The 23,156-nt window shown below is 50.3% G+C and overlaps 1 protein-coding gene across 1 annotated transcript; it reads right to left on the bottom strand.

Moving 5' to 3' along the window:
- Positions 1–830: 830 nt before the first annotated feature.
- Positions 831–21,297, bottom strand: ESPL1 (extra spindle pole bodies like 1, separase). Its single transcript, XM_006182449.3, is given in 33 exon segments — positions 831–1,189; positions 1,481–1,645; positions 1,807–1,890; positions 2,053–2,168; positions 2,345–2,449; positions 2,580–2,750; positions 2,863–3,018; positions 3,695–3,817; positions 3,939–4,066; positions 4,586–4,776; positions 4,878–5,091; positions 5,491–5,543; positions 5,545–5,641; positions 5,839–6,175; positions 6,633–7,621; positions 9,014–9,123; positions 9,620–9,776; positions 9,911–10,039; positions 10,446–10,617; positions 11,086–11,205; positions 12,568–12,702; positions 13,594–13,733; positions 13,942–14,080; positions 14,191–14,335; positions 14,558–14,797; positions 15,104–15,297; positions 16,481–16,617; positions 18,744–18,864; positions 18,993–19,097; positions 19,374–19,601; positions 19,603–20,433; positions 20,608–20,700; positions 21,132–21,297. Coding segments are annotated over 32 exon segments (6,315 nt in total). The 5' UTR covers positions 20,689–20,700; positions 21,132–21,297; the 3' UTR covers positions 831–987.
- Positions 21,298–23,156: the final 1,859 nt, after the last annotated feature.

The following is a 23,156-nucleotide window of genomic DNA, read 5'->3' as shown; positions in this document are numbered from 1 at the left end:
CTTTTTAACAAAACATCCCAAGCCTAGCGTAGTCCTGTGCTCAAGGAACTTAAGAATCTTAAAAGTATTCAGGCCATAACCACAGTGTTTGTAAAGCAATGTATGTTACTCCACGTGAGTGGTATAAACCTAGTGATAAAAGACACAGAAGGGGCTTGTGAAGTTTTCCGGGTCGGGTCCGGGGAGAAGCCTTGTGAAAGGGGTGCTTCAGGCAGATGAAGCGGGAGTCTGGCGGTGGAGAGAACATGAAGGAGGCGCGTTGTCAACCAACAAGTACAGCATTAGGTTTATTAATACAGTGTTTTACCTCGTGCTAGAAGTGAACGATATGTAAGAGTGTAAGATATGTGCTTCCCAGCTTAACAATCTAGTTGGGGAGAAAATATATATACATAAGCCGCAGAAACCCCCAGAATCTGCTGCTAAGGTGCAGAGCACTGACAAGTCTAACCGCTGTATGCTGGGGAGGGGAGCCGACTCTAACACCCACTTGGAAAGCATTAAAGCTAGTGTCAACTCCCAGGATATCCAAGGGCAGGGAGACAGGATAGACATGAGGGCACCTGGCCAAGACACTCCCAATGGGTCTATCTGTACCTTTCTTTGGGCCCCCTTCCCCACATAGAACATTTTGTTACTTCTCTCTTTCAGCTTTGTTGAGGCCAAGCCAGGCAGACACACTCAGACTTGAATTCCTGCAAGCTGTTATTTATTTATAGTACCACATCATGGGAAGGGGGCAATAGTCTTGTCTTCAAATGTTCTCAGAAGAACTACATAAAACAGTTTTACAAACAAAATAAGAAAGAAAAAAAAAAACGGGTTTTTAAGTGATATATCTTTATTATATTAAGATTGAATCAAAATGAAATGTTTCATATAAAACACTGGGGAAAATTAATTAAAATATTTATTCTAAGGGCCAAGTTGAGTTTGGAGGTAGAACAGTCCCATGGCTTCTGACAGCAACAGGAGTCCTCCAGGGGGTCACCGCAGGGAGACAGGCAAGCCATAGGCTACTGGTGCTGCCCCAATAAGATACTTGAGTCGGGGAGCCTGGCGAGCCTGGTTGACATAGTACAGGAGCGGGGCTCCTGGGCCTGCTCCAAGCCAGCTCTGCAGTAGAGCCTCCGTATAGCGATCAATGTCACGGTCAGTCACATCCCAGAGGTTACCTAGAAACAGGGGGCTGGGAAAAGAGAAGGAAGAAATACAAAGTAAGGGCTCTAAAACAGAAGACTTAGGAAAACATGATTGGTGGTGGTGGTGAGTGAGTAGAGAGAAACTGAGCCAATGAGGAAGTCCCTTGGCCCACAGTCCTAGCAGGAGGACAGAAGAGGGCAAAGGGTTAAAGGCTCAGACATGCCAGGGAACTAGAGTGGGAGGAAGGTGGGGCACAAAAGAGGAAAGATTTAGGGTTCAGACCTGGGAAAGCACTTGGGGTGGGGACCTAGGATGGACTTTGTCCCTCGAGACTCACCAGCCAGCCATGATATACTTGAGCACGATGCCAGCCCCCTCTAGGTTTCCGTGCACAGCCAGGGCTGCACTGCTGCAGCCAAACAGCAGGGCCACTGCCCGGCAGCTCAGCCGCAGGACAGCCTGCCCGTCGAGGAAGTGGGCGCCGGCCCCGTGCCCTGCATAACTAAGGCAGAAGGAGGCGAGATGAGCCTGAACTAGCAGTGCCAGGCCTCTGCTGTGTCTCCCAAGGTATCCTGTGTCACCCAAAGCAAACCTTGGTGATATCCTCCCAACCCCCTGCCCCTGGGACTGCTCCTCTCCCCACCCACTGCCCTGAGTACTCACATGTATAAGTCATGCTCTGTCAGGGCCGCTTGCACCTGTTCTGGGCTCGGCACCTCCCCGACCACCCCTTTCCAGCCAGCTTCACTGCAGGGAAAAGGTAGGCATGAGAAGGGTCACGTGGCAGAGAGGGCAGACGAACACTAGGGAGAAGGTGGGCTGCAACAGTCAATTCTGGAGAAAAGGACATTTGTCCGTGTGTTATATCTACCCTTCCCCACCCACTTTCTTACTCTTGTCCCTCCTGACCTGCTAAAATGGGCTCGGAATTGCTCCTCTGTGCTGGACAGATTATTGTGAGGGTTCAGGACGTAGAAGGTACTGCGAGGATCCACCCCTTGGCTCAGCACCGACGATGCCCCGGACTGAGAGGGAGACGCTGGTGATCAGGATCCAGCTGGCCAGAGGGCCCAGGCTCCAACGAACCCCAGGCCCCTTTCCACAACTGATCCGTTCCTAAGACCTTCTCTTCTCTTCCAGGTCTCTGCCTTTTCTTGCCCAATCACCAACCCCTCCAGGCCCCACTCCCTGAACCCCAAACCTGTTTGATGATGGAGTAGCTGAGGAGGAATCGGAAAGAGGGCAGCCGGGTGACAGGCAGGGCCCGGAGGCTGGGCATGCTTTCCCATGGCAGCTTCTGCAGGTCCTGAGCAAAGGGCACTCAGAGGTTACAGGTCCAGAGCCAGGTGTATGCAGGAGTCAGACGGGATGGCGGTGAGGGTGAGGAGGTACCCACTGCCCACCAGACGCTGCCCCTCTGGCCCCTAGCTCCTTACCTTGTCCAGCACTAAGACAAGATGCCTACTGCTTGGTCCCGTCTGACCCTGTAGACGTCCTACTGCCTCACTCAGGAGCTCTTGGGCTCGTTCTGGCCGGGCTGGGCACAGCCCATAGGCCAGGGCCTGAATGTCCTGCGGGGTGAGGGTACTGGCATTGCTGAGCAGGACCTGTGGGGGAACCGTGGTCAGCAAGTACCATAGCTCCCCATCCCCACCCTCAGTGGCAGGTGGCAGAGTTCAGGCTGGCTTCTTCCTCCCCTCCCCTGCTTTCTCCACTCACTTTCAGCAGAGTTGGGTCAGGATATTTCCAGCCACATTCCTGCAGCAACTCCTGTAGACAGGAGGCCTCCTGGGCAGGGCCAGGGTCCTCACTGGACGACAGCAGCAGCCCCCTCCAGCAGCCCAGCACGTACTTCTCTAGGGAAGTGGTGAGAACCTGAGTGCAGAACAGACCCTGTGGTCAGGGAGGGAGCAGAGTTTCTTTCCCCACAGGCACCCACATTTTGGAGACGAGGAAATAGATCTTCCAATGAGAGGATCTGTCTTACATTTCTTACTGCCAGTCGTGAAAGGCAAGAAGTGAGAAACATTTCATTTTTTGAGACTCTAGGGGAGTCTAGATAAGACGATTTGTAATAAATCATTACATTTTGACAAATACAAACAGGTGGGCAAACACAAAAGCTGGAAATGAATTGAAAGCTGCGGCTGGGAGGCTGATACTTGGGGTTCAATTCTTTTTTTTTTTTTTTTGTACTTATTTTTAAAACTTCCATTGCCATAACCCCTTCAAGTCTTGGGCTCTTGTTTAAGGTCCTTCCCATGTGATATAGTTGTTATTTTTGTTTTTAATGGGGGCCTTTATTGTTTTGCTTTACACATTTTTTTTTCTTTTCATAGAGGTACTGAGGATTAAACCTAAGACCTCGTGCATGCTAAGCATGCGCTCTACTGCTGAGCTGTCCTATACCCACACCCCACCAAGTGATAGGATTTCTTATTTAGGCTTTACTTCCAGAAAGGACTTGAGGTAGCTCAGTACAGACCTGGGAGCCCTGAGAGAGAAGATATTCCTTGGGCAGGCCCGACCCCACCCCACCTGGGGCACACACCTCCATCCTACGGTCCAGCTCCAGCCGCCCTGTCCACCATTCTCGCTTGTCAGTACAGCTGCTGTTCTCCTTCTGTTCCTTTTGGATGGCGTCAAACTCTTTCAGGGCCGAACTCAGAGATAGCTTTGGGAGATGGGGCTGTGAGATTGCTTGTCCACGCGGTCACCCCCTCTCCATCCCCCAGGTACAGCCTGACCAGAAGCCCGCCCCAGCCCAACTTTGCTCCCTGGCCCAGGAGACCTACCTTGTTCTGGGCAGTGGGGATCTGCATGGTGACTGGGGGATTGTCTTTTTCCAGTCGAGTCAGCAGGAGGGTGTCGCCTACAGTTCCAGGCTGAAGGGTGGCCAGGGCCAACACACACACAGTCATCCCTGACACACAGGACATGCCCAGAGTTATTTCAGCTTTTGCAAGGAATTTCTTTCCCTGTCTTCTGCACTCAATCCCTGCCATCACTCAAGACAATTCTGGAAGTCTTCCTTGGCCACTGGAGTTCAAGGTGCTCTCCCTTGCCCCAATAGCTCCCTGTAGACAAAGACCATATCTTGTACTTCTTTCTGTCCCTACAGAAATTAACAAATGCCCCTGCACACAGTGAGGCAGCCAAATCATCTGTTAATGTGTTTCATGTTAGCCCAGGAAGGCCCTGGACACTTGAACTTACCTCTGAAGAAGGACACTGAATTTGCTGATATAAAAATTGAGATTTGAAAAAAGACTTTTAGATTTAAGCTATGTCTGTCTGGTGAGAGCAACAAAATAACCAAAGGAAAAGTATAACATGTCCTTCCATAAGGAAGATACATTTGCCTGGGAACTAACTAATGCCTTAAACTCCTTCACCCAGCTGTGTGAAAGCACAGCAGAGCCAGCGATGCCTGTCACCATACCACTGGGGATCAGAGCCAGGCGCTCCTGGAAACTCTCCTTCTCCGGCTGGGGGAAGTGACCAGATCCCAAAGTCCTGAAGGAAAAGAGGCGCTGAATGCGGGCCAGGGGGACGTCTCCAGGCCTCTCCTGCAGGCTCAGCCCCTGCAGCTGGTCTGCTATTTCGAGTGATCCTTGGCGCTTCTGGGCCTTGCTGCAGGCAACACAAATGGGGGTGAGTTTTCCCTCCTTCAAAGTCTGGACCCTCCCCTCCAGTCTGTCCCAGCACAAGTCTTGGGGATGGCGGGCACTCACCTGAGCTGCCTGTGGAGGTGGATGAGCAGCTGGTGGTGACAGGTGATGGAGACAGATTCGGTGACAAGGCAGGCAGTGGCATAGGGATCCCGGTGGCCCAGGCACAAAGCCAGGACGCGGCACAGGTGAGCGTAGAGCCCACTAGGAGGGCAGTGACTGACCCCACGCAAAGCAACGCTCAGTGAGTCACAGATGGAATCCAGGGTGGACAGACCTAGAGGAAGGTCAAGACACTCACTATAGATGAATCCCTGGCTTCTGAGCTGATAGGAACTTTCTAAGAACGAGTGCTCATCTCCTCTCCCATAGGAAAATAGCAGCTACCATTTATGAAGAGCAGTGTGCCAACTGGGGTGCTACACAATTTACATGCATCACTCACTCCATCCTCCCCAAATTCCATTTTACACTAAGTAAATTGAAGCTCGGAGAGGTGGCGTGACCAGCATACAGCTGGTAGAGAGTGCTGGGATTCAAACCCAGGCTCAAAGGTTACCAGATCCAGATGGGGATCCAAAGCCAGGACCAAGGACAAACTGGAAAGGCATTGGGATCAAAAGACCTTGAGACTTGCCCTCTCCCGTGACCAGACCTCACTGATCAGCATACTTACTGACAGCCCCGAAGGCTGAGGGGGTTTGGAGCTGAGGACCGAGATCCTTGTCTGGGCAAGGGACTGGGCAGCTCCTCTTTGCTGACATCCCGTCTCAGCACCTCACATTCCCCCATGGCTGTATCAGGCCCTGGAACTGGTGTCTTCCCACCTGTTAGAGAACATGACTTTTCTGTAGAGTTCCCTCCTTCTGCTGTCCCCTCTGCTCTCCCTTCTAGGGTCCAATCCCAGACCTGGCAAAAGAATTTTCTTTCTGTTCCATCTTTGGCACCAGTTATTTCTTGTGTTTTGGCCCCAGGGCAGCCCCTCCAAAACATGTACCTCCACCTTCCACCCTTGCCATCACACCTGAGGCAGAGTCTTCCCCATCAGAGCCCCTGAGGATCTCAAAGCTCCTTTCCATCTGGTTGTCATTCAGTTCCTCCTCAGGGATGGTCCTCATCATCTCGGGGCCCAGCTCCTCACAATGTCCCGATGCCACCTTCTTGGCCCTCAGGCTTCTGCCACTGAGGCCAGGGTGCCCAGGGGCACTACCTGGGGCGGCCACTGCACTAGTCTTCACGCTCGGGCCCTTCCTAGCTCGGCCCCGGCCACGGGAAGCAGTGCCTCGTCTCTTGGGTCCCTCCGCAAGCCATGCCTCAACTGAGACAGGGTCTTCCAAGTCACTGTCATCACTGAAGTTCACCTAGGATGGTGGGAAAAAGAGAAGGGCCAAGGGGCCTTCAGTGACAATGTCTGCCAACAGGTGGCGCTGCGGACGCACCACCACAGAGGCCCCTTGGGGAAGACAAGAATTAACCTCCCACATACTCACTCACTTTCAATCAGAGGCAGTTGACTCTGGGGTGTGGAAGGAGGGAGAGGAGGAACAGAAGATAAGGAGGAAGGATGAAAAGGGAAAAGGAACTGTAGAGTTAAGGAAAGTCCCCTCTGTCTGAAACAAATGTGTACTTGAACGAGGTCTTGCTGTGGAAGATACAGGCATCCCACAAAAACAGGAGAGTTAAAGGCCCCACCAGGCCCTGGGAAGCTATTCCACAGAGACACCTGACCTGCAGGACTTTTCTCCAGGACCACCCCCACCCAACACCAGTACCACCCCCATCCGACACCAGTACCACCTAGCCACAGTCCCACCTCACCTTGAGGCGTGTCTGGACCCTCTGTTGCACCCTGGGGGCCTTGGGAACCTCAGGCTTGCTCTTTGTAAGGGAGACTTCCTCAAACACGGTAAAAGGGACACGAGCTCCAGCCTGCCTGACTCGGCCTGGGGGCTTAGGTGTACAGGGTGGTCCTTGGCCTTCCAGACCTTTCAGAGAGGTATTTGAGAGGGGCAGGGTACCAGAGACCACTTGCTGGCGCCCCCTTCCAGAATGTTTTTGGCTGCGAGGCTTAGAGGATTTGGAGCCTGAGGGGGTCTTTACTGATGGTGGCTTCCAGCCCCAGGAGCTCGCAAAAAGTTGGGTAGTGCAGGAGCTGAGGCCAGACAGCTTTGCAAGAGCCCGAACCAAGAGCAGGCTGGCTCGCCAGGGCTCCAGGTGGGGTATCCGCGCTGCCACAAACTTCAGCCCCGACTCCAGGACCTTCGCTAGGCTCTTGTTTGATGGCTGGCTCAGCTCCTCCAGTGCCAGCTGTGTGTATGCCTGAGCCAAGATCTCATCAAAGAGGCCTGGGACAGGGGAAGGGGCTGCTTTGTGATTCAGGGAAGCTTGCAGAGCTTGTGTGAAGCGCTTAGTGGCTGCAGGGCAACCCTTTAGCACAACTTGCAGCAGATCCGCACCCTGGGCCCGATGGCCCATGGCCAGCCTCACCCCTGCTGTGACCAACGCCCAGCGCAGACAGACTGCCGAGAGGACAGGGCTGGCACAGAGTGAGCAGTCACAGGTGGGCAAATGGGTCAGGAAGCCAGGGCTGGGCTGGGGCTTCATTTTCAGGATTGGGGAAGAGTTTGTAGAAGGTGCCATGGGGCCAGGCTCTTTGGCCACAGTGGCCACCAGTTCCAGGGCGGGGCCTCTCAGGACGAGCTCTTCCTCTGGGAGCTGTGGAGGGCGGGGCGCCCGGGCCTGCTGCTGCCCCTTCTGCAAGTGGATCTTCTTCACAGAGCCTGGGTGCTGCGCTAGTCCGACAAACTCTGAGGGACAGTGGAACAAGAATTACAAAACTGGGAGAAATGACACCAGTGCTTCCTGAGCGACCCCAGCGGCCGATGCCCTATTATGTGTCATATACTTACTAACTGCCCATATACATTACTATACTAACATACTGAACATCCGTATGGCTTATTATTTTTCTTATAAAATCCTAGTGTCTTCTTCCCTTCTAACAACGGATTGTCACAGCCCACAAAGCCCCCACACCTGCAGCTCAGAGGCTGTGTGGCTCAGGCCAGCAGGCCAGCACCCGAGGCCCAGCTCTTAATCCTGGCTCCGGCCCCTGACTAGCCCCGTGATCCTGGCCCAAAACACTGAAGTTCTCAACTTTCTTATTTTACAAATGAAAAAACTTTATGTTCCCAATTCTTTCCAAGGTTTTGTGTGGGTCCAGTGAAATACTACAAGTAAAAGTGGTTGCTAAGAGGGCGAGTGAGTAATGGCTCAGTGGTAGAGCGCCTGCTTAGCGTGTACAAGGTCCTGGGTCCAATCCCCAATACCGTCATTAAAAAAAAAAAAAGAAAAACATGGTTGATAAGAAAAAACGTACCATAAATATCATATTTTATTATTAGCTTAAGCCCTGCTGAGGATGCTGCATTTGTGCTGCCCAATACAGGAGTCACAGCCATATGTGGCTACTGAACATGGCAAGTGTGGAGACTATCCAAGGCACTGAATGTTAAATTTTATTTAAAGTAAAATTTAAAAGACCGCTAGGAATGCATGATTCGAGGGAGAGAACTTGTAGAGCAAAATCTCAAGGAAAGAATCTTGAAAAAAAGACCAGAGCCAGCCTCCTCCACTTGAGAAGCATGAGGGAGTAAAGAAAGAGAGTTTGAAAGCGTTATTACATCTCCACTTTTGCAGCCACACCGTCAAAGTCAGATTAAAGTGAATATTCTTATGGAAAAGTCTCAGAATAGAGAATAAGAGAATACAATTATCAAACCATATCAAAGAAAATTCTAACTATGCCACCCTTTTTGAAAAGTCAAATAGGAAAAATAAAAGATCAGTGAAATTTCTAAATTTAAAGAGCCAGAATATATTAGCTTTGAAAACTAGAAACGGGTAGGCTTAGTCCCAGACAGGCCATCTGAAGGAGGGACACCATGGTCTGACTGGAGTAAAGGCACCTTTGCCATGGGACCAGGAGTAAGTCTGTAATTTTTTTTTTTTTTTTAATGGAGGTGCTGGGGATTGAACTCAGGACCTTGTGCATGCTAAGCATGTGTTCTACCACTGAGCTATACCCTCCTGCCAAGGCTGTGATTTAGAAAGGAACCAAACCTTGATGTATAGAGATGTGTTACGGAGCGTGTGTCACTCGCACCAGCGCCCACAGGTGCGGGTGCGTGGCTGCTCACCCGTGCAGGACTCCAGCAAGAACAGAACCTGCTGCAGGTCCGACTGACAGAGGTCGACATCATTGCGCGCCAGCTCCAGCTCCCCCTTCAGCGCCAGGAACAAGGCACACCTGGTGGGGAGAGCAGACGAGGACCCATTGGTGGGAACTCTGTTTCCCTGGAGAGTCTTTCTTTTTGCCCGTTTCCCAGGCAGAGCCATTAGTCTTTTCCAGCCTCCAAAAGGCCTTGACTTCCAGCGCTCCCTGGGGAAAACCCTCTACACTCCTCTCTCAAATCAACTCATCCCCGTGCATGAGGACAGGATTTCCCAATCTTTGGATTCCACACAAAGAGGATCCTCCAGGCAAAGAGATTTAGGGAAACACTGTACACCAGACCTCCCTTTTGGATTTACAATTATTAGCATATTGGAGGACATGAGAAGTCCTATAGGAAATAAAAACATCTAATCTTGAATAACTCAGCATTTCCCTCCTTTTAGCCACAGAATGCATTCTTCTACCAACCCCTCTAAACATAACATCTGTGGAATAGTTTGGGACCCCACAGTCAAGGGCATGGGCACTCAGATTTGGAAATCGGCATCCTCCTGGGCTCTATACTCACTGGCGTGGTATCTGCAGCTTCGTTGTGAGTTTCAGGGCCTCTAAGCAAAAGGCCTTGGCTTCACTCACACTACCCAGGCGGCCCAGGAGGGAGACCAGCTTCTCTGAGCAGCTTAGCACCTCAGTAAGAACCTGCCATTTTTGTACCAGATTTTCACCTGTAGCAAAGGAGAGAGACAAGATCACCACCACATGGCACCTGAATCCATAGCCTGGATCCTCTGGAGACAAATCTACCAGCCCCACCATCCAGCCTGTTTATTCCCACATTAGCTCTCCTCCTTGGACACACCATAGTCCAGAAACGGTGTCGCCACAGCTGTTTTCTGAGTCGAGAGCACGTCGCTGCCCATGAGCAGGAGGATGATGCTTCGGAGGAGCTTGTGGGAGTCGATGAGCGCTATCTCAGGTGTCTGCCAGCCTGTGCAAGTGGGCAGAGGGAGGGAAGGGGGGAGGGACAAGAAGGGAGATGATGTGGCCAGAACTTCTGCCACCTCCAACTATTAAGACAGCAAATGCAAAGCATGCTCTCACCCTCTCCTTCTGCACCTAAAGCAGACAGAGCTAATCAATCACACAACTCTTTCCCCCTGAGACTCATGGAGTCTCAGAATCCTTGTCAGTGTAGTATTCTGGGCAGTCACTAAACAATCAATTCGAGTCAGCAAACGAACTGAAACTCATTTGCTATCCCAGGCCTGCTCTGGGCAGCTTCTAGGTAGGCTTGTCCATGCAGCTGGACAGCAGAGGGGATGAGGGCTGAGAAGAGCCACAGCAGACAAACCACACACATTGAGCAAGCAGGGCCACCCACCCTCTTCCTTCACCTTGGGCACAGAGCTGCTCCCACAGCGAGGCTGAGAGGCTATCTGATGAGAGGCTAAGGTAGACGGCCACCAGCTGCAGGGCCTGCACGCGGAGCAAGTACCAGGCCTTGGATGACCTCTGGAGGGCAGGGTCCCGAAGCACAGACAGCAGCAGAGAGGCGCCCTCAGTCACCTGGGCAGGGGCGAGGCGGAGGAGAGCAGTGAGTGACATTGGCTCGGTTATTCAGAGCTTGAGATGCCCCTGAATGTCACCAGCCCCCTGCTTTTCAGATGATAAAAGCTGGAAAGAAAACTAGAACCCAAGAGGGCACAAGACGGGCCAAGTCACACAGCTCATGTGTGGAAATCCCACTGGACTTCCAGTCTAGGGCACCTGTGTGATCCCAGTTTCTAGTCCCAGGACACTTTCCCCCTTGCCCTTGAGAAAACTGGAAAAGAGTGAAAAGGATGCTGTGACCCCTAGAGAAACACTGGTGAACGATTCACGGGAGAGGGCAAGGCGAGGAGAGGGCGCTGCTTTGCAGGGCCTGGAACGTTCTCCCCAGCTCCAGGGAAACCTCAGGAGCCAGACAGGTATCTCGAGAATCCTAAAGTCCTTCCAATACCCAGGACCTTCAGAGACTAAGAAAGTGAGAGGCACCTTCTGGCAATCACAGTAGAGTCGACTTTGCAGTAGGTCACAGGTCAGGGAAAGGAGCAAATACGTGTCAGTGGTGTGATCCAGAAGTTTCAGACTTGATTCTGCCTTTTTCAGGTACAGCTGAGGAAGCAATCAGGGGGTGCGTGACCATGCTGGTAAGGAGAGGCAGCCAGACTCTTGAGATTACAGCAGATTATAGCATCCCCAAGCAAAATGTTGAACATGTCCAATTAAATACGAAATTATTTCAAATATTATAGTCTATATAGGAATTATTCTCTCACTCACTAAAAAGTTCATTTAGTGCCTTTCAGCTAACCACTAAGCTAGAGAGATGAAGTTGGATGAGCAGCTTCCATCTAACAGCTTGCAATGGGGGTGGCAGGGGGGTGGCGCAGGGGCATACCTATGTAATCATGAGCCAATGCCATTAGTGGCGTGGCGACCCAGGCAAAGGGGTTGATTTTGTCCTTGAAGAAGAGGACAGAGAAAATGCTTTATGAAGGAGGAGACAATTGAGCTAAGCCTTGAAAAGAAAGGACAGGTTTGCTGAATGAAAAAAAAAAAAAAAAGCGAGGGAGAGGGTGCATTTAGGATACAGGGACTAACACAGCCTCGCATGGACGAGGACTATAAAGTAAGTGGTACAGACTGGCATAAGGTTCGTGGTCAGGAGAGGCAAGAAAGTGTGAAGCAGAACTAGAGAAGGTGTGAGATGGAGAGTAAAGGATCTGGTCAGTATCCTCCAGGTGATGGAGAGGCCAACAAAATCCTTTAAGCAGGAAAGAGCTAAGATCAGATCTGTGCCTAAAAAGATTATGCCAGTAGATGAGGTGGAAATGGGAGGAACTGGAGGCCAGACCAGCTAGGAGACATTGTAACAGCCCTAAGAGAGCAGGAAGCATCAACTAGGGCAACAGAAATAGTTGGAACAGACTCACAGACATATAAAACACACTTATGGTTACCACGGGGAAGGGGGTGAGAAGGGATAAATTGGGAGTTCGGGATTTGCAGATACTGACTACTGTATATAAAATAGATAAACAACCAGTTCATACTGTATAGCACAGGGAACTATATTCAGTATCTTGTAGTAACTTATGGTGAAAAAGAATATGAAGATGAATATATGTATGTTCCTGTATGACTGAAGCATTGTGCTGTACACCAGAAACTGACACAACACTGTAAACTGACTACACTTCAATTAAAAAAGTAGAAATAGTTGGGAAATACAGGATTAGCAGCATATGGTAGCTGCAGACTATGTAAGACTTAATGAACAGTTGTTTTAGCAGTAAGAAGGAGAAAGATGTCTCCTCTTCCCACAGCCGCCTCCCAACCGCTCCACACTTTATGGTCCTCCTGCCAAATGCGGTAGAAGGCAGGGAAGCCATCCTTTCAGAATCCTGTCTTCCCAGAGAAAAGCTGGGTCACCGAAGGCAGGTCTCCTGGCAGCCCCCTAGGCCGGGCACTCACCTGAGCATAGCTGGGACAGCCGAGTGTCAGGAGCAGCTGGGTGACGTGGCAGGAGGAGCCAGCTGCCTTGGCGTGGTCCTCCAGTCTCTGAGAGACGATCTGCACAAGCAGGAGGGCCTCCAGAGCCTGCAGGGGCTGGTTGGCCAGGAGCAGCAAGTTTACCCAGTTCGTGCTCAAGCCTCCATTTCCACCCCCTCCTCTCCTGCCTTTTGGGACCTTGGTCTGACCAGCAGCCTGGCTGGAATGTGGCTACCCCACAGAGCACCCATCAGCCATCAGCGAGGGAGTATGCAAACCCTCCTACCCCCTCCCTTCCATTTTAAAGCCCACACGCCAGTCATCATCAACAGCCAGGATTTAATGGGTGCTTGCTACGTGCCAGGCACTGTGCCAACTCACTTTATCTTCATAGCAACTCTGATCCCAATTTTACAGATAAGGAAACTAAAACTTACATAGGTTAAGTTACTGGTCTAAGTTCATGTTAACAGGCATGTGGTAGAGCCAAGACTCGAATCTAGGGCCCAGGCTCCTCCCGCTAGAAACAGGGCCTAATGCCCACACTAACAAAGATCCTTTATATGCAGTGTTCTTTTCCAGAGGTTCCCAAAGTGGGGTCCAGGGAAGAATGTCAGGAAGTCTGTGAAACCTCCTGATGCTGCATGTAAAATGTAAAACTGTATCTAAAGGTATTTATGTATTTTTTTCTGAATATACAGGTCACAAATGATATTACCAATAATCATGACTAACATGATTATTCCATTTACACACACCATCTTCCATGCATTAGCTCACTGAACACTAACACAGCTATGAGGTAGTACTATTATTACCCTCATTTTAGAAATAAGGAAACATGGGCTTAGAAGGTTAAGCAACTTGCCTAAGGCCATGGAGCTTGGATTTAAACTCAGGGAGACTGGCGATAGAGCCCACACGGGATTACATGACTTCATAGCAGGGACACAGACCAAAGGTGAGGGAGCTGGGTTTCGGGTCTGTGTCAATGCCCTGCCCTGTTACCTTTGCCACCAGCTGATAGAGAGCCGCCAGGATCTGCAGGGAGGCTGCTGTCTGCTGGAGACACCGCACAGAGGGGGCCTGCCCCTTTGTAAGCACCTCCTTCCACAGGGCCAGGGCTTGGTCCAGGCATTTGGACTGAGCTGGAAGTCAGAAGACAGGGACCAGCCATTACCAGCCATTCTCTCAGCCTGGGCCATCTAGGGGAAGGTGGTCCTCTTCTCCAAAACAGCCTCTGTCCTTTGTGCCCACCTCCCACTCCACAGGGTAGTCTCTCTCACCCCTGGGGTCCCCATTCTGCTCTTAGGAAGCCACAGAGGAGGCCCTGTCCCACCACACTACATTCCTTACCAGCATCTGCAGCCAGGTTGAAGGCAATGTTACTGTATAGGAAACAATCTTCCTGGAGTTTGTCTTCATAGTTCAGGTCATTGACTTCAAACTCCTCCAGGTTACTAGGGGCCTGGGCTCTCCGATCCCGCTCAATACCCTGGATGGGGTGATCAGGGTAAAAAACAGAGCTGGTACCAGCTTGCTGGGGGCCCAGAGAAAATAATTCCTGGACCCAGTCCTGCCCGGCCCCAGAGCAGCCACACTCACCTCCCGCATTTTGGCCTCCAGGGTGCAGATGTAGAGCCACAGCAGGGCCTGTGCTTTATCATCCAGAAGCCGATCCTTGGCCTCAGCTTCGGGCCTCACAGACTCCAGAAGCTGCAGGGCTTCCTGGATGGCATCCAGGGCAGAGCTGTAGGGAGAAGATGCCCGTAGGCCAGGTGTACCACGAGTACCTGCCTCGGTGTCCCGGGTAGGGGCTTCTGCAGCCAGCTGGCCTCACTCTTTGAATGCGTTCCCCAGGCCACAAACTAAAGGAGGTGCTCAGGGATGTGGAGAGGGGAATAGGCTCCAAAGATGGTAAGAGGACCTAGGGCCAGAAGCAAGAGTGGCCTCCCCAGTCCTTCCTCCTCACCAGTCAGTCTGCTGGGCAAAGTCGTGGTAGCAGAGCACCTGGGCCAATTCCACCAGGTGGGTGGCTCGAGCCCAGGCCCCAGCCGGTGTCTCCTCGGGGCTCAGCTCCAGCAGGTCACAGATGACGTTGAACCGTTCCTGCCCTGTGTCAGCCCGCACTGCCTTGTAGGCCTGCAGCTCCTCCCTGAGCAGGACGGCCAGGGTCTCCGGGTCCCAGCCACTCAGGCTGTCTCGCAGCGTCCTGAGAGAGGGCAGGCTCAGCCCCCGGGAGCCCATGAAGCACAGCACCCCTGCCCCATGCCAAGGAGTCCCCGTTTCGGCTTGCTGAGAGCCAGTAAGTTTCCAGTGGCAAAAGCAGGAACATTGCCTGTCACCGCTGTCCCCCTACTACCCAGCACAGTATCTGGCACACAGTTGGCACTGAATGAATAACAATGAATGGAGGAAACAGTGCCTTTTTCAGACATAAGGATGAACATGACCATGAGGGCAAAAAGGAGCCCTAGCCAAGGGGCAAACATGGTGGTGCCCCTCCCCACCAACTCACTTCAGCTGGAGCTCCTTGTCTCCAGCTCTGGCTGCATCCATCTTGACCCGGACCCAGAAGGTGACTGGCTCAGTCATGTGTTCGGGGCCACAGGGCTGCAGGGCTGCCAGCCACAAAGTCACCATCTTGCAGCCCTGGGCCTGTTTACCCAGTTTCTTCAAACTCTCTACATGCAGCCGGAAGCACCTGTGCAACTGACCAGAGAAAGAAGACAGACCAAACTGGAGAGAGACCAATGAGTCCGTACCATGGGATAGTATGTATGTGCACAGGGCCCTCCTGCCCAAACACTGCCCCGAGGCCGAAGACACCTAAGAACTAAATATCCTGGGTGCTCTCAACCCCAGGCTTTGGTCCATCCCACTCACATATCTATCACCTACACCCTGAAAACCTGCTCCTCCTCCTGACCCTCCTCTAAGCAAATTGCTGTGGTCTCCTGAGTCAGAAAAACAAGACCATCCTGGCCTCTTCCTTCTCCCTCCCTCCCAGCCAGTCACTTTCTGGGTTAATCCTTGACTTCTTGCACCCACCCAACTTCTTTCCATCCCTTGGGAAGCTGCTTCAGTTCAGACACCCATCCTTTTCTACCTGGGCCACGCAAGCCACCTAGGTGTCAGGTGTTGTCTTTACTCTCCATTCATTTGTCACAGTGATGCTGAGACATCCAAGATGCCAATCTGATACCAGGCCTCCACTTAAATCCTTGAGAGGCTCACAGGTGAAACTCAAGGTCCTCTATGACCCGTCTCACCTGCCAATCCAGCCAACCCATCATTTCATGGGTGCTCTTTCTTTATGACAGTGGTTCTCACTCTGCTTGCCCAAAGGACCACCTAGGGGAATGCCTTAAAAGAATATCCAGATGCCTGGGCTCCAGTGCCAGAGACTCTAATGCAATTAGCTTGGGGCAGTCTTTAGAACTTTTTTTTTTAAGTTCACTCAGGTGATTATCATGTATAGCCAGGTTGAGAACCACTGGCCTGGGGCAAGGCTATATATAAAAAGTGAGTCAATCAAAAAAGTAAGTAAACAGGGGGAAGGGTCTAGCTCAAGTGGTAGAGCGCATGCTCAGCATCCAAGAGGTCCTGGATTCAATCCCCGGTACCTCCTCCAAGCGGAAATCAATGAACAAACCTAATTACCTCTCCTTCAGAAAACAAACAATACAAGCAAAAAATTAAGTAATTAACAGTATAGGTGAGGTCTAGGAAACACTGGCCCAGGTACTGGTGCTGACACTCAGCTCCTAACACCTACTCCAGGGCAGGGTCCTGGCCAGGCGCTTTCATGCTACTCAAGCTCCCTCTTCCCCCCAACATAACCTCCCCCCAACATAACCTCCCCCCAACATAACCTCCCATCCTGTCCTCCTACCTTGTCAGGAGGCACCTCAGGATAGGTGCTGGGCTTCGCCAAGCCTAAGTGCTGACAGAGGGGCTCAGAGATGGCACAGGCCTCGGTGTAGAGCTTGTGACTATAGAAGCTGTAGGCCAAGTTACTGGTGTAGGAGGCTGCAGGGGGTAGAGAGGTCAGCTGACCACAGGAATGGTTCCACCGCCCTGGCCTGCTAGAGGCGCAGCAGAGAAAAGCTCAAACTGCCGTCGGCTCAGCAGCTCTGGGATCAGACAGGAACCCCCATCGCTAGGGAAGGAGAACGGGCAGCTCTCCCCTTCCTGCTCCAAGCCAGCCCACGCCCTCCACTCTAGCAAGGCGAACCCACACCAGTCAGCCCCTCTGAACTTGTCTCACAAGAATCAAGGCCTCATTCTCACACAGGGCCCACCTCTCCTCACATGCCAATCTCTGTCTTCTTCTTGCTCCAAAGGTCAGCGCCTCAGGGGAACACTCTGGCCTGTCCCTTACCTCCCTCTCCTTCCCATATTCTACTGGAGCCACACTGGCCTCCCTGGTATTCCTTCAACACACAACATGCCAGTCCCTCTCCAGCCATAGGGCCTCAGCACTGGCTGTTTCCTCTGCCAGGGGTGTCCTTTCCCAGGTGTCTACATGGCCAACTCCCCCACAGTCTCCAGGGTTTGCTCAGGTCACCCTCTCCACGAGGCCCACCTTGACCATCTAGTTAAGTGGTAACTTGCCCCCCTCACTACCCTGACCTCCTAATTCCCTTTCTTATCCTGCTTTCCTTTTTCTTTCCCCTCTTATTTCTTATCACTTTCCAATATGTTGATACTTCAATTATTCTATTGTTTATTTCTCCCCCAACCAGAACATGGCTCCACGAGGGCAGGGATCTTTGTTTTATTTACTGACATATCCAGGTACTCAGAACAGCTTAACACGTAGTAGGTACTCAATAACTATTTGTTGACTAAATAAAATTTTCCTGACTTCTAGTTTAGGCAGCTTCCTGGCTATTGACATAGAAGGCTGGGAGAAAATAAAGCAGGCCTTCATACTCTGCAGGAAGAGTTTTCATATTATTAATTTTTGTGACTTTCACCTCTGTGGCTAGGTTCAACCTGAAAATATGAATATGAAAAGTTCTCCAAAACCATCTAGTAACTGAACTCATTATGCTGATATGATTTAAACCAAAGGGCCATGCTTCTTCTAAAATGAGGGGAAAATTAGGAAATATAAAAATAGGCAAAACTAATCTATGCTCTTAGGATAGTTAGTGGTTGCTTTTGGGGTGTGGGGTCTAGAAGGGGGCACAAAGAGGGGTTTTTGGGAGTCTAAGTCATGCTCTGTTTCTTGATCTAGGTGTCAGTTACAAGGTATGTTCACTCTCTGAAAATCCATCAAGCTGTCTGCTTATGATCTTAGTACTTTTCTGTATGTATATTTCAATTAAAAGGGTGGGGAAAGGGACGGTACAGCTCAGTGGTAGAGCACATGCTTACCATGCACGAGGTCCTGGGTACAATTCCCAGCACCTCCTCTAAAAATAAATAAATAAATAAACCTAATCCTCACCCCCACACAAAAAAAACTTAAAAAAAAAAAAAAAAGGGTGAGGAAAAGTATATTTGCCCGTTGGTTTATATGTACATATAGAAATACACGTGGCATATCTCTAGAAGGATACATAAGAAGTCGATCACATTAGCTGCCTCTGCAGAGGGAGACTTGGGTGAGTAGCATTAGGGGCAGCAGGGGGACTTTTCACTGTATGCCCTTTTGTGAGAGTTGAATTTTGAAAGATATGAATGTTTTACCTGGTTTAAAAAAAATTGGGGGAACTATATTCAATACCTTGCAATGACCTATAATGAAAAAAAAAATATATACGTGTGTGTGTATAAATGAATCACTACGCTGTACACCAGAAATTTAACACATTATAAATCAACTATACTTCAATTTAAAAAATTTAAGTTATCAATGTTCTACAATTTCATGAAACAAATACCAAATCAGATTTCAAAGTCAATGAGAAAAAAAAATCACATCTGCTACAATAAGTTAGCCTCTTCACTTCTCTTAGTAAGTTAGCTTGATCACTTCTCTATTGCTTTTAAATAGAGTAACTGATACTTATAAACATCTTTTTCACTGCCTCCGAAAACCACAGGGCACCCCCACAGTGATCAGACCTATCCAGCGAGTGCTACTTGCCTGCCTAATGAGTCATGACCCTCCCAAGAACCCTGTGTCTGTGTCCCAGGGCACTAACCGGTCATCCCCAGGGAGTCAGTCAGCTCTCGGCCTGACAGGCCCTGTAAGGCCTCCAGCATCCAGATAACAGTAGATTTGCAACTTTCCACTAGCTGGGCCAGGTGAGCCAAGTCAGCTACCTGAAGGGACAAGAAAGGTGAGAGGAGACGTAATAGGTCCAAGGTGATAGGTCCACCCCACCCCACATCCAAAGCCAAAGCAACCCCAGACCCTAGGACCATCCAGGGTTTGTGATTCCAGATGGTACCTGACAGCCTTGGGCAAAGTCATAAACCACCACAGCGTAGAGATGAAGTCCCTGAAAGTACATCTGAACCAAAGCCTGCTGCTGCTTGGAGGAGTCCCCACAGACCTGAGAGAGGAAGGGAAAGGTTAGTTTTACGGGCAGGCAACTGCAAGCTGAAGACTGACCCAGAGTCCTAGAGAACTGACACAGCCCTGGGAATAAGAAGGACACCAGGAGGAGCCACTGCCCTCTCGGCATATACTAGGCTGCTGGCTGGCCAGGCATAGTCCAGAGAGCAGCTTACTAAGGTGGGAGCCGGGTCTTCCAGATCTTACCAAAGACCCTAGCCTGATAGAGTCTATAGAAATACATTTCTACCCTACCTCTAGGTCTTTAACTTACGCCATCCTGCAGATGCCGGATAAGGGAACAGTAGTCGCCAAGAAAAGCAAAGAGGCCCAGGATAGCATCAGGTCCACAGCGCCCCTTGGTCCCTCGCTCCAGGACTGAGAGGAAGAACTGGCAGCTGTCACACAATGCTCGCAGTGGGGGCAACGATGCCTCCATACTGTTCTTCAGGACAGTTGACGCCTGGATCAGAAGCTTGGCCACTGCCTGGGGTCCTCCCTCCTGCAACCTGCAGCAGTTTGACAGCCAGGTGGCATAGCTGGAGGCTGGGGGCCAGATTGGTGTTCCTTAGGTAATCGTGGGCCTTCTCCACTACCCTGGTGGCCCTGGCGTGGTGGTGGCTCCAGCAGAGGCGACGGCAATGTTCCAGGGTAAGCTCCAAGAGGCAGAGGGCCCTCTGAGGGGAAAGAGGACCAGGAGAGCCCCCTCCCTCACCCACCAAGGCTCTGATCACCTGCCTGGAGAGCAGGTCATCTAGGAAATCAGCATCTGACTCATTCAGACCATGCCCACTGGCATCAAATAGCTGATGGGCAGCTACCATTCGACAGGCTGTTGAAGAAGCGAAGTGGGGAACCTCACAAGGGGTACTTTCATCCTCCAAGAGTACTAGAAAGCTCAAGGCCTTCAGCCGAGCTGAGAATGCAGCTCGCCGCTCCACCAGGGCTTCTGCTGCCTTCCAAAGCAGAGAAAAGCTACCCCGAGCCACAGCCTCGTAGTCCTGGGGAGCAGCGTGGTGAGAGCACTGCACCAAGCAGGCATGGAGGGGCTGAGCAAGTCGGAGTGTAGCCTCTGGGATTCCCTGTGCAGCAATGTTCCGCAGAAAGATGAAGAGAATTCTTTCCAGGTAGAGGGGTGGGCGCTGGGGGGTAGACATCAAGTAGCCATCGCAAGCCAGCTCTGCCAGCTCCAGCAGGCTCCCCAGGTGTCTAGGGCAAGCCAGCCTGACAGTCAACTGCTGGTTGCAAGCCCTCAGGATGGCATCACAAGCTTGTCTCTTCTCCACATCAGACCGGCAGCAGGGAGAACCAGCTGGAAGCTTGGACAGGAACTCCTACGAGGAGAGAAGATGTGAATGGGGCTACCAAAGGAGAAAAAGAGGCAGGGAAAGGAACTAGAAATGGGATTGCTCAGGAGAAGATCTCCTACTAATCTCTCTTCGAATAAATTAAACAAAACAGCTCCGCTTGGAAAGCCAGGTGTATCCACAGCCAGACAGCACTCCCACCTTCAAGTCAGGCAGCAACTCTTCAGCCTCCTTTGGACTGCTTAGCAGAGTCCCAAAGTTGACTCCTTTGAAGCTCCTCATGGTGCCGGAGGGCTAGGGAGAAGGAGACGGATTAGGGAAAGCGGAGAAGATTGTAACGGAACTAAATGAAGGATGGGAGAAGGGCTTGAAGGCCCCGGAAGGCAGGGGTAAAGAATCCCATCAGAAATCCTATTGGAAAAAAGCTCATGACAGGACGCCGGGCTTCTGTTATAAACCGAGGCTTCCGCATTTCTTTTCTCCCACCGAACCCCGGCCTCACTACCCATCCCAACAACCTACGCCCCGCACCAGAGGCCTCCACCGAGCTCTTCAGTGCCCACCCGGACTTCCCGAGGTCTCTCCACCCTCTCTCGTAGAGCCTCCTGGCCTCTCCCTCAAGTTAGCACCGGAGCCCCATTCACCTCTGCGCATACACACGCTCAAGAGTACCTCCAGGCCTTATGGTCCCAAAGATCGCCCGCCTCCCCAGAGCCAGGACTTACCACTTGACTGAGTACTCCGTAAGAATCCAAAATGTAGCCTACGTTTTCCGCGCCAGCCCCTCCTTTCAAATATCCCCAGCAACCAATCAGAGACAGCTGCGTACGCCGGCGGGCCGCGCAGCGCGCTGGGAGTTGTAGTTTACCCGCACCGTCACGTGATGCCGGCGGGCGGGGTCTTGCTGCCCAGGGCGTTAAGGCCTCTTGGGGGCGCGGGTTCACCCGCTCTTTTTAGGTAGGGCTGCCCGTCGCTTAGTTGCTGTCGTGAAGGCCAGCCCCTGCCTCCTTCTCCTCCCCTTTATCTTCAGAGTTCCAAAAGCGTTTAAATTTCCCGGGAAGAGAAATAAGCTAGACAACAAAAAGAACTTACTTGGAAACTCGCGGTTTGGGTTACTAGAGGAAAAGGGCGTAGCCTTTCACGTAACTCTTTTAAAAATAGAGTTTTCTGGGGGCACTGACAAGAATACTGTGGCGACTTCCAGCTCTCTGCCTTCCAGTCTTGCTCCTCCCATCAGTTGTGTTGAGGAAGACAGAGGATCTTTTCCATGGGGAATGGGGGATAGAGGGGTGGGGTGGGTGGGGGCTGTGAATGACGAGGGGGAGAACTAGGAAAACTCCGTCACTGGGATAGTTCACAGTTTTTAATGGCTTATACTAACTACTTCCCCAAACATAAGAATTCACTAGGCTCTGCTTCTTTTCCCTCCCTCCACCAAAGAATTCTGTTTAAAACTCTGCGTCTTCCAGTTGGCTTTTTCTTGATGAATTCTGTTGGGGAACTCATCCTTCTCTATTATTCTTTCTTCTTCATCATCAACCTCTTTTAGGAGCTGAGAATCTAGCAGGGAAGACTATTTAAAACAAACAAACCCAAGAACAGTATCTCCAAAGGGTCTCAGCTTTGGAATGGTAATATTACTGCAGGGGCTAAATGTGTGTTAGAAACATTACGTACTTAACCCTTCTAAGGTAAGGGACCCAGCAGAGAGGAGGTGTTCATAAATGATCAATGAGATACATCCATTCTCTCAGTGCTCATTTCCTCTTGTTTACACCTTAGCAGTCAGTGCTCATTTACATAATGTGTAACAAGTGTTCTAGGGCTTTTTTTCCTATGTATTTGTATTATTATCTACTTGACTCTAAATTCCTCAGGGTTTTTATGCCTCTTCTACTTCTCACAACAAGTAGGCAGTTCTTTAGACACCACTTAAGTGCTGACCAATCACACAGTTGAATATATATGCCCAATCATATAAGTTGAAGTGTATAATTCAGTGTCACCTGAATCCCTGATGTTTATAAAGAGAGGGCAGCAGATGGTGGAAAAAGCTTTTAACTTGAGTCTGGACAGAGGAACCAGGTTCTAGCCCCAGTTCAATTTATTATTAATCTGTGAAATGGGACAATAACATCACTCCCTCCCAGGGGTTCTGCCAGCCTCAAATAGAGCAGCCTTGCCATGCTTTCCAAAGGCCCTAAGAATACTTTGCAGCCTAACAAAGCATGTCATATATGTACTGGCATATAAAGATGTCAGAGATACATGAATGATTGTTATAGTCCTCATGTGAATTTTGTTTTAAAAAGAGAAAAAACAAGATACACTGTTGTGTAAAACAAACAAAAAAAAAACCAAGTTACAGAACAGCATGAATGGTATGATTCAATTTTTATTAAAAAATATTAAATCTATGCACCAAACTACAAACATTTAACAGTGGTATACAGAGCAGGCTTAAGGGAGCCTTTTTTATGTTTTATATTTCTATAGGCATATATGTATTTATGTTTGTAATATATTTCTATATAAATGTAAATATATGTATTTTAATGTAACATTATATAAACACATATATTCACATATTTATATTAAATATGTATTTATATGTAAATATGTATTTCTGTATTTGCATTTGACTATTTTATAATGAGCCCACATAACTTTACTGTTAAAAAAAAAACTTAAAGCAAATGTGCAGTGTTTTTATAACATCAGGTCTAATCCCAAGCATGACAAACTTTTGT

This window comes from Camelus ferus, chromosome 12 (genome assembly GCF_009834535.1).
Source record: "Camelus ferus isolate YT-003-E chromosome 12, BCGSAC_Cfer_1.0, whole genome shotgun sequence".
Lineage (NCBI taxonomy): Eukaryota > Metazoa > Chordata > Mammalia > Artiodactyla > Camelidae > Camelus > Camelus ferus.
The sequence above is the reverse complement of the archived record's forward strand: the minus strand, read 5'-3'. Positions and strand labels throughout refer to the sequence as shown.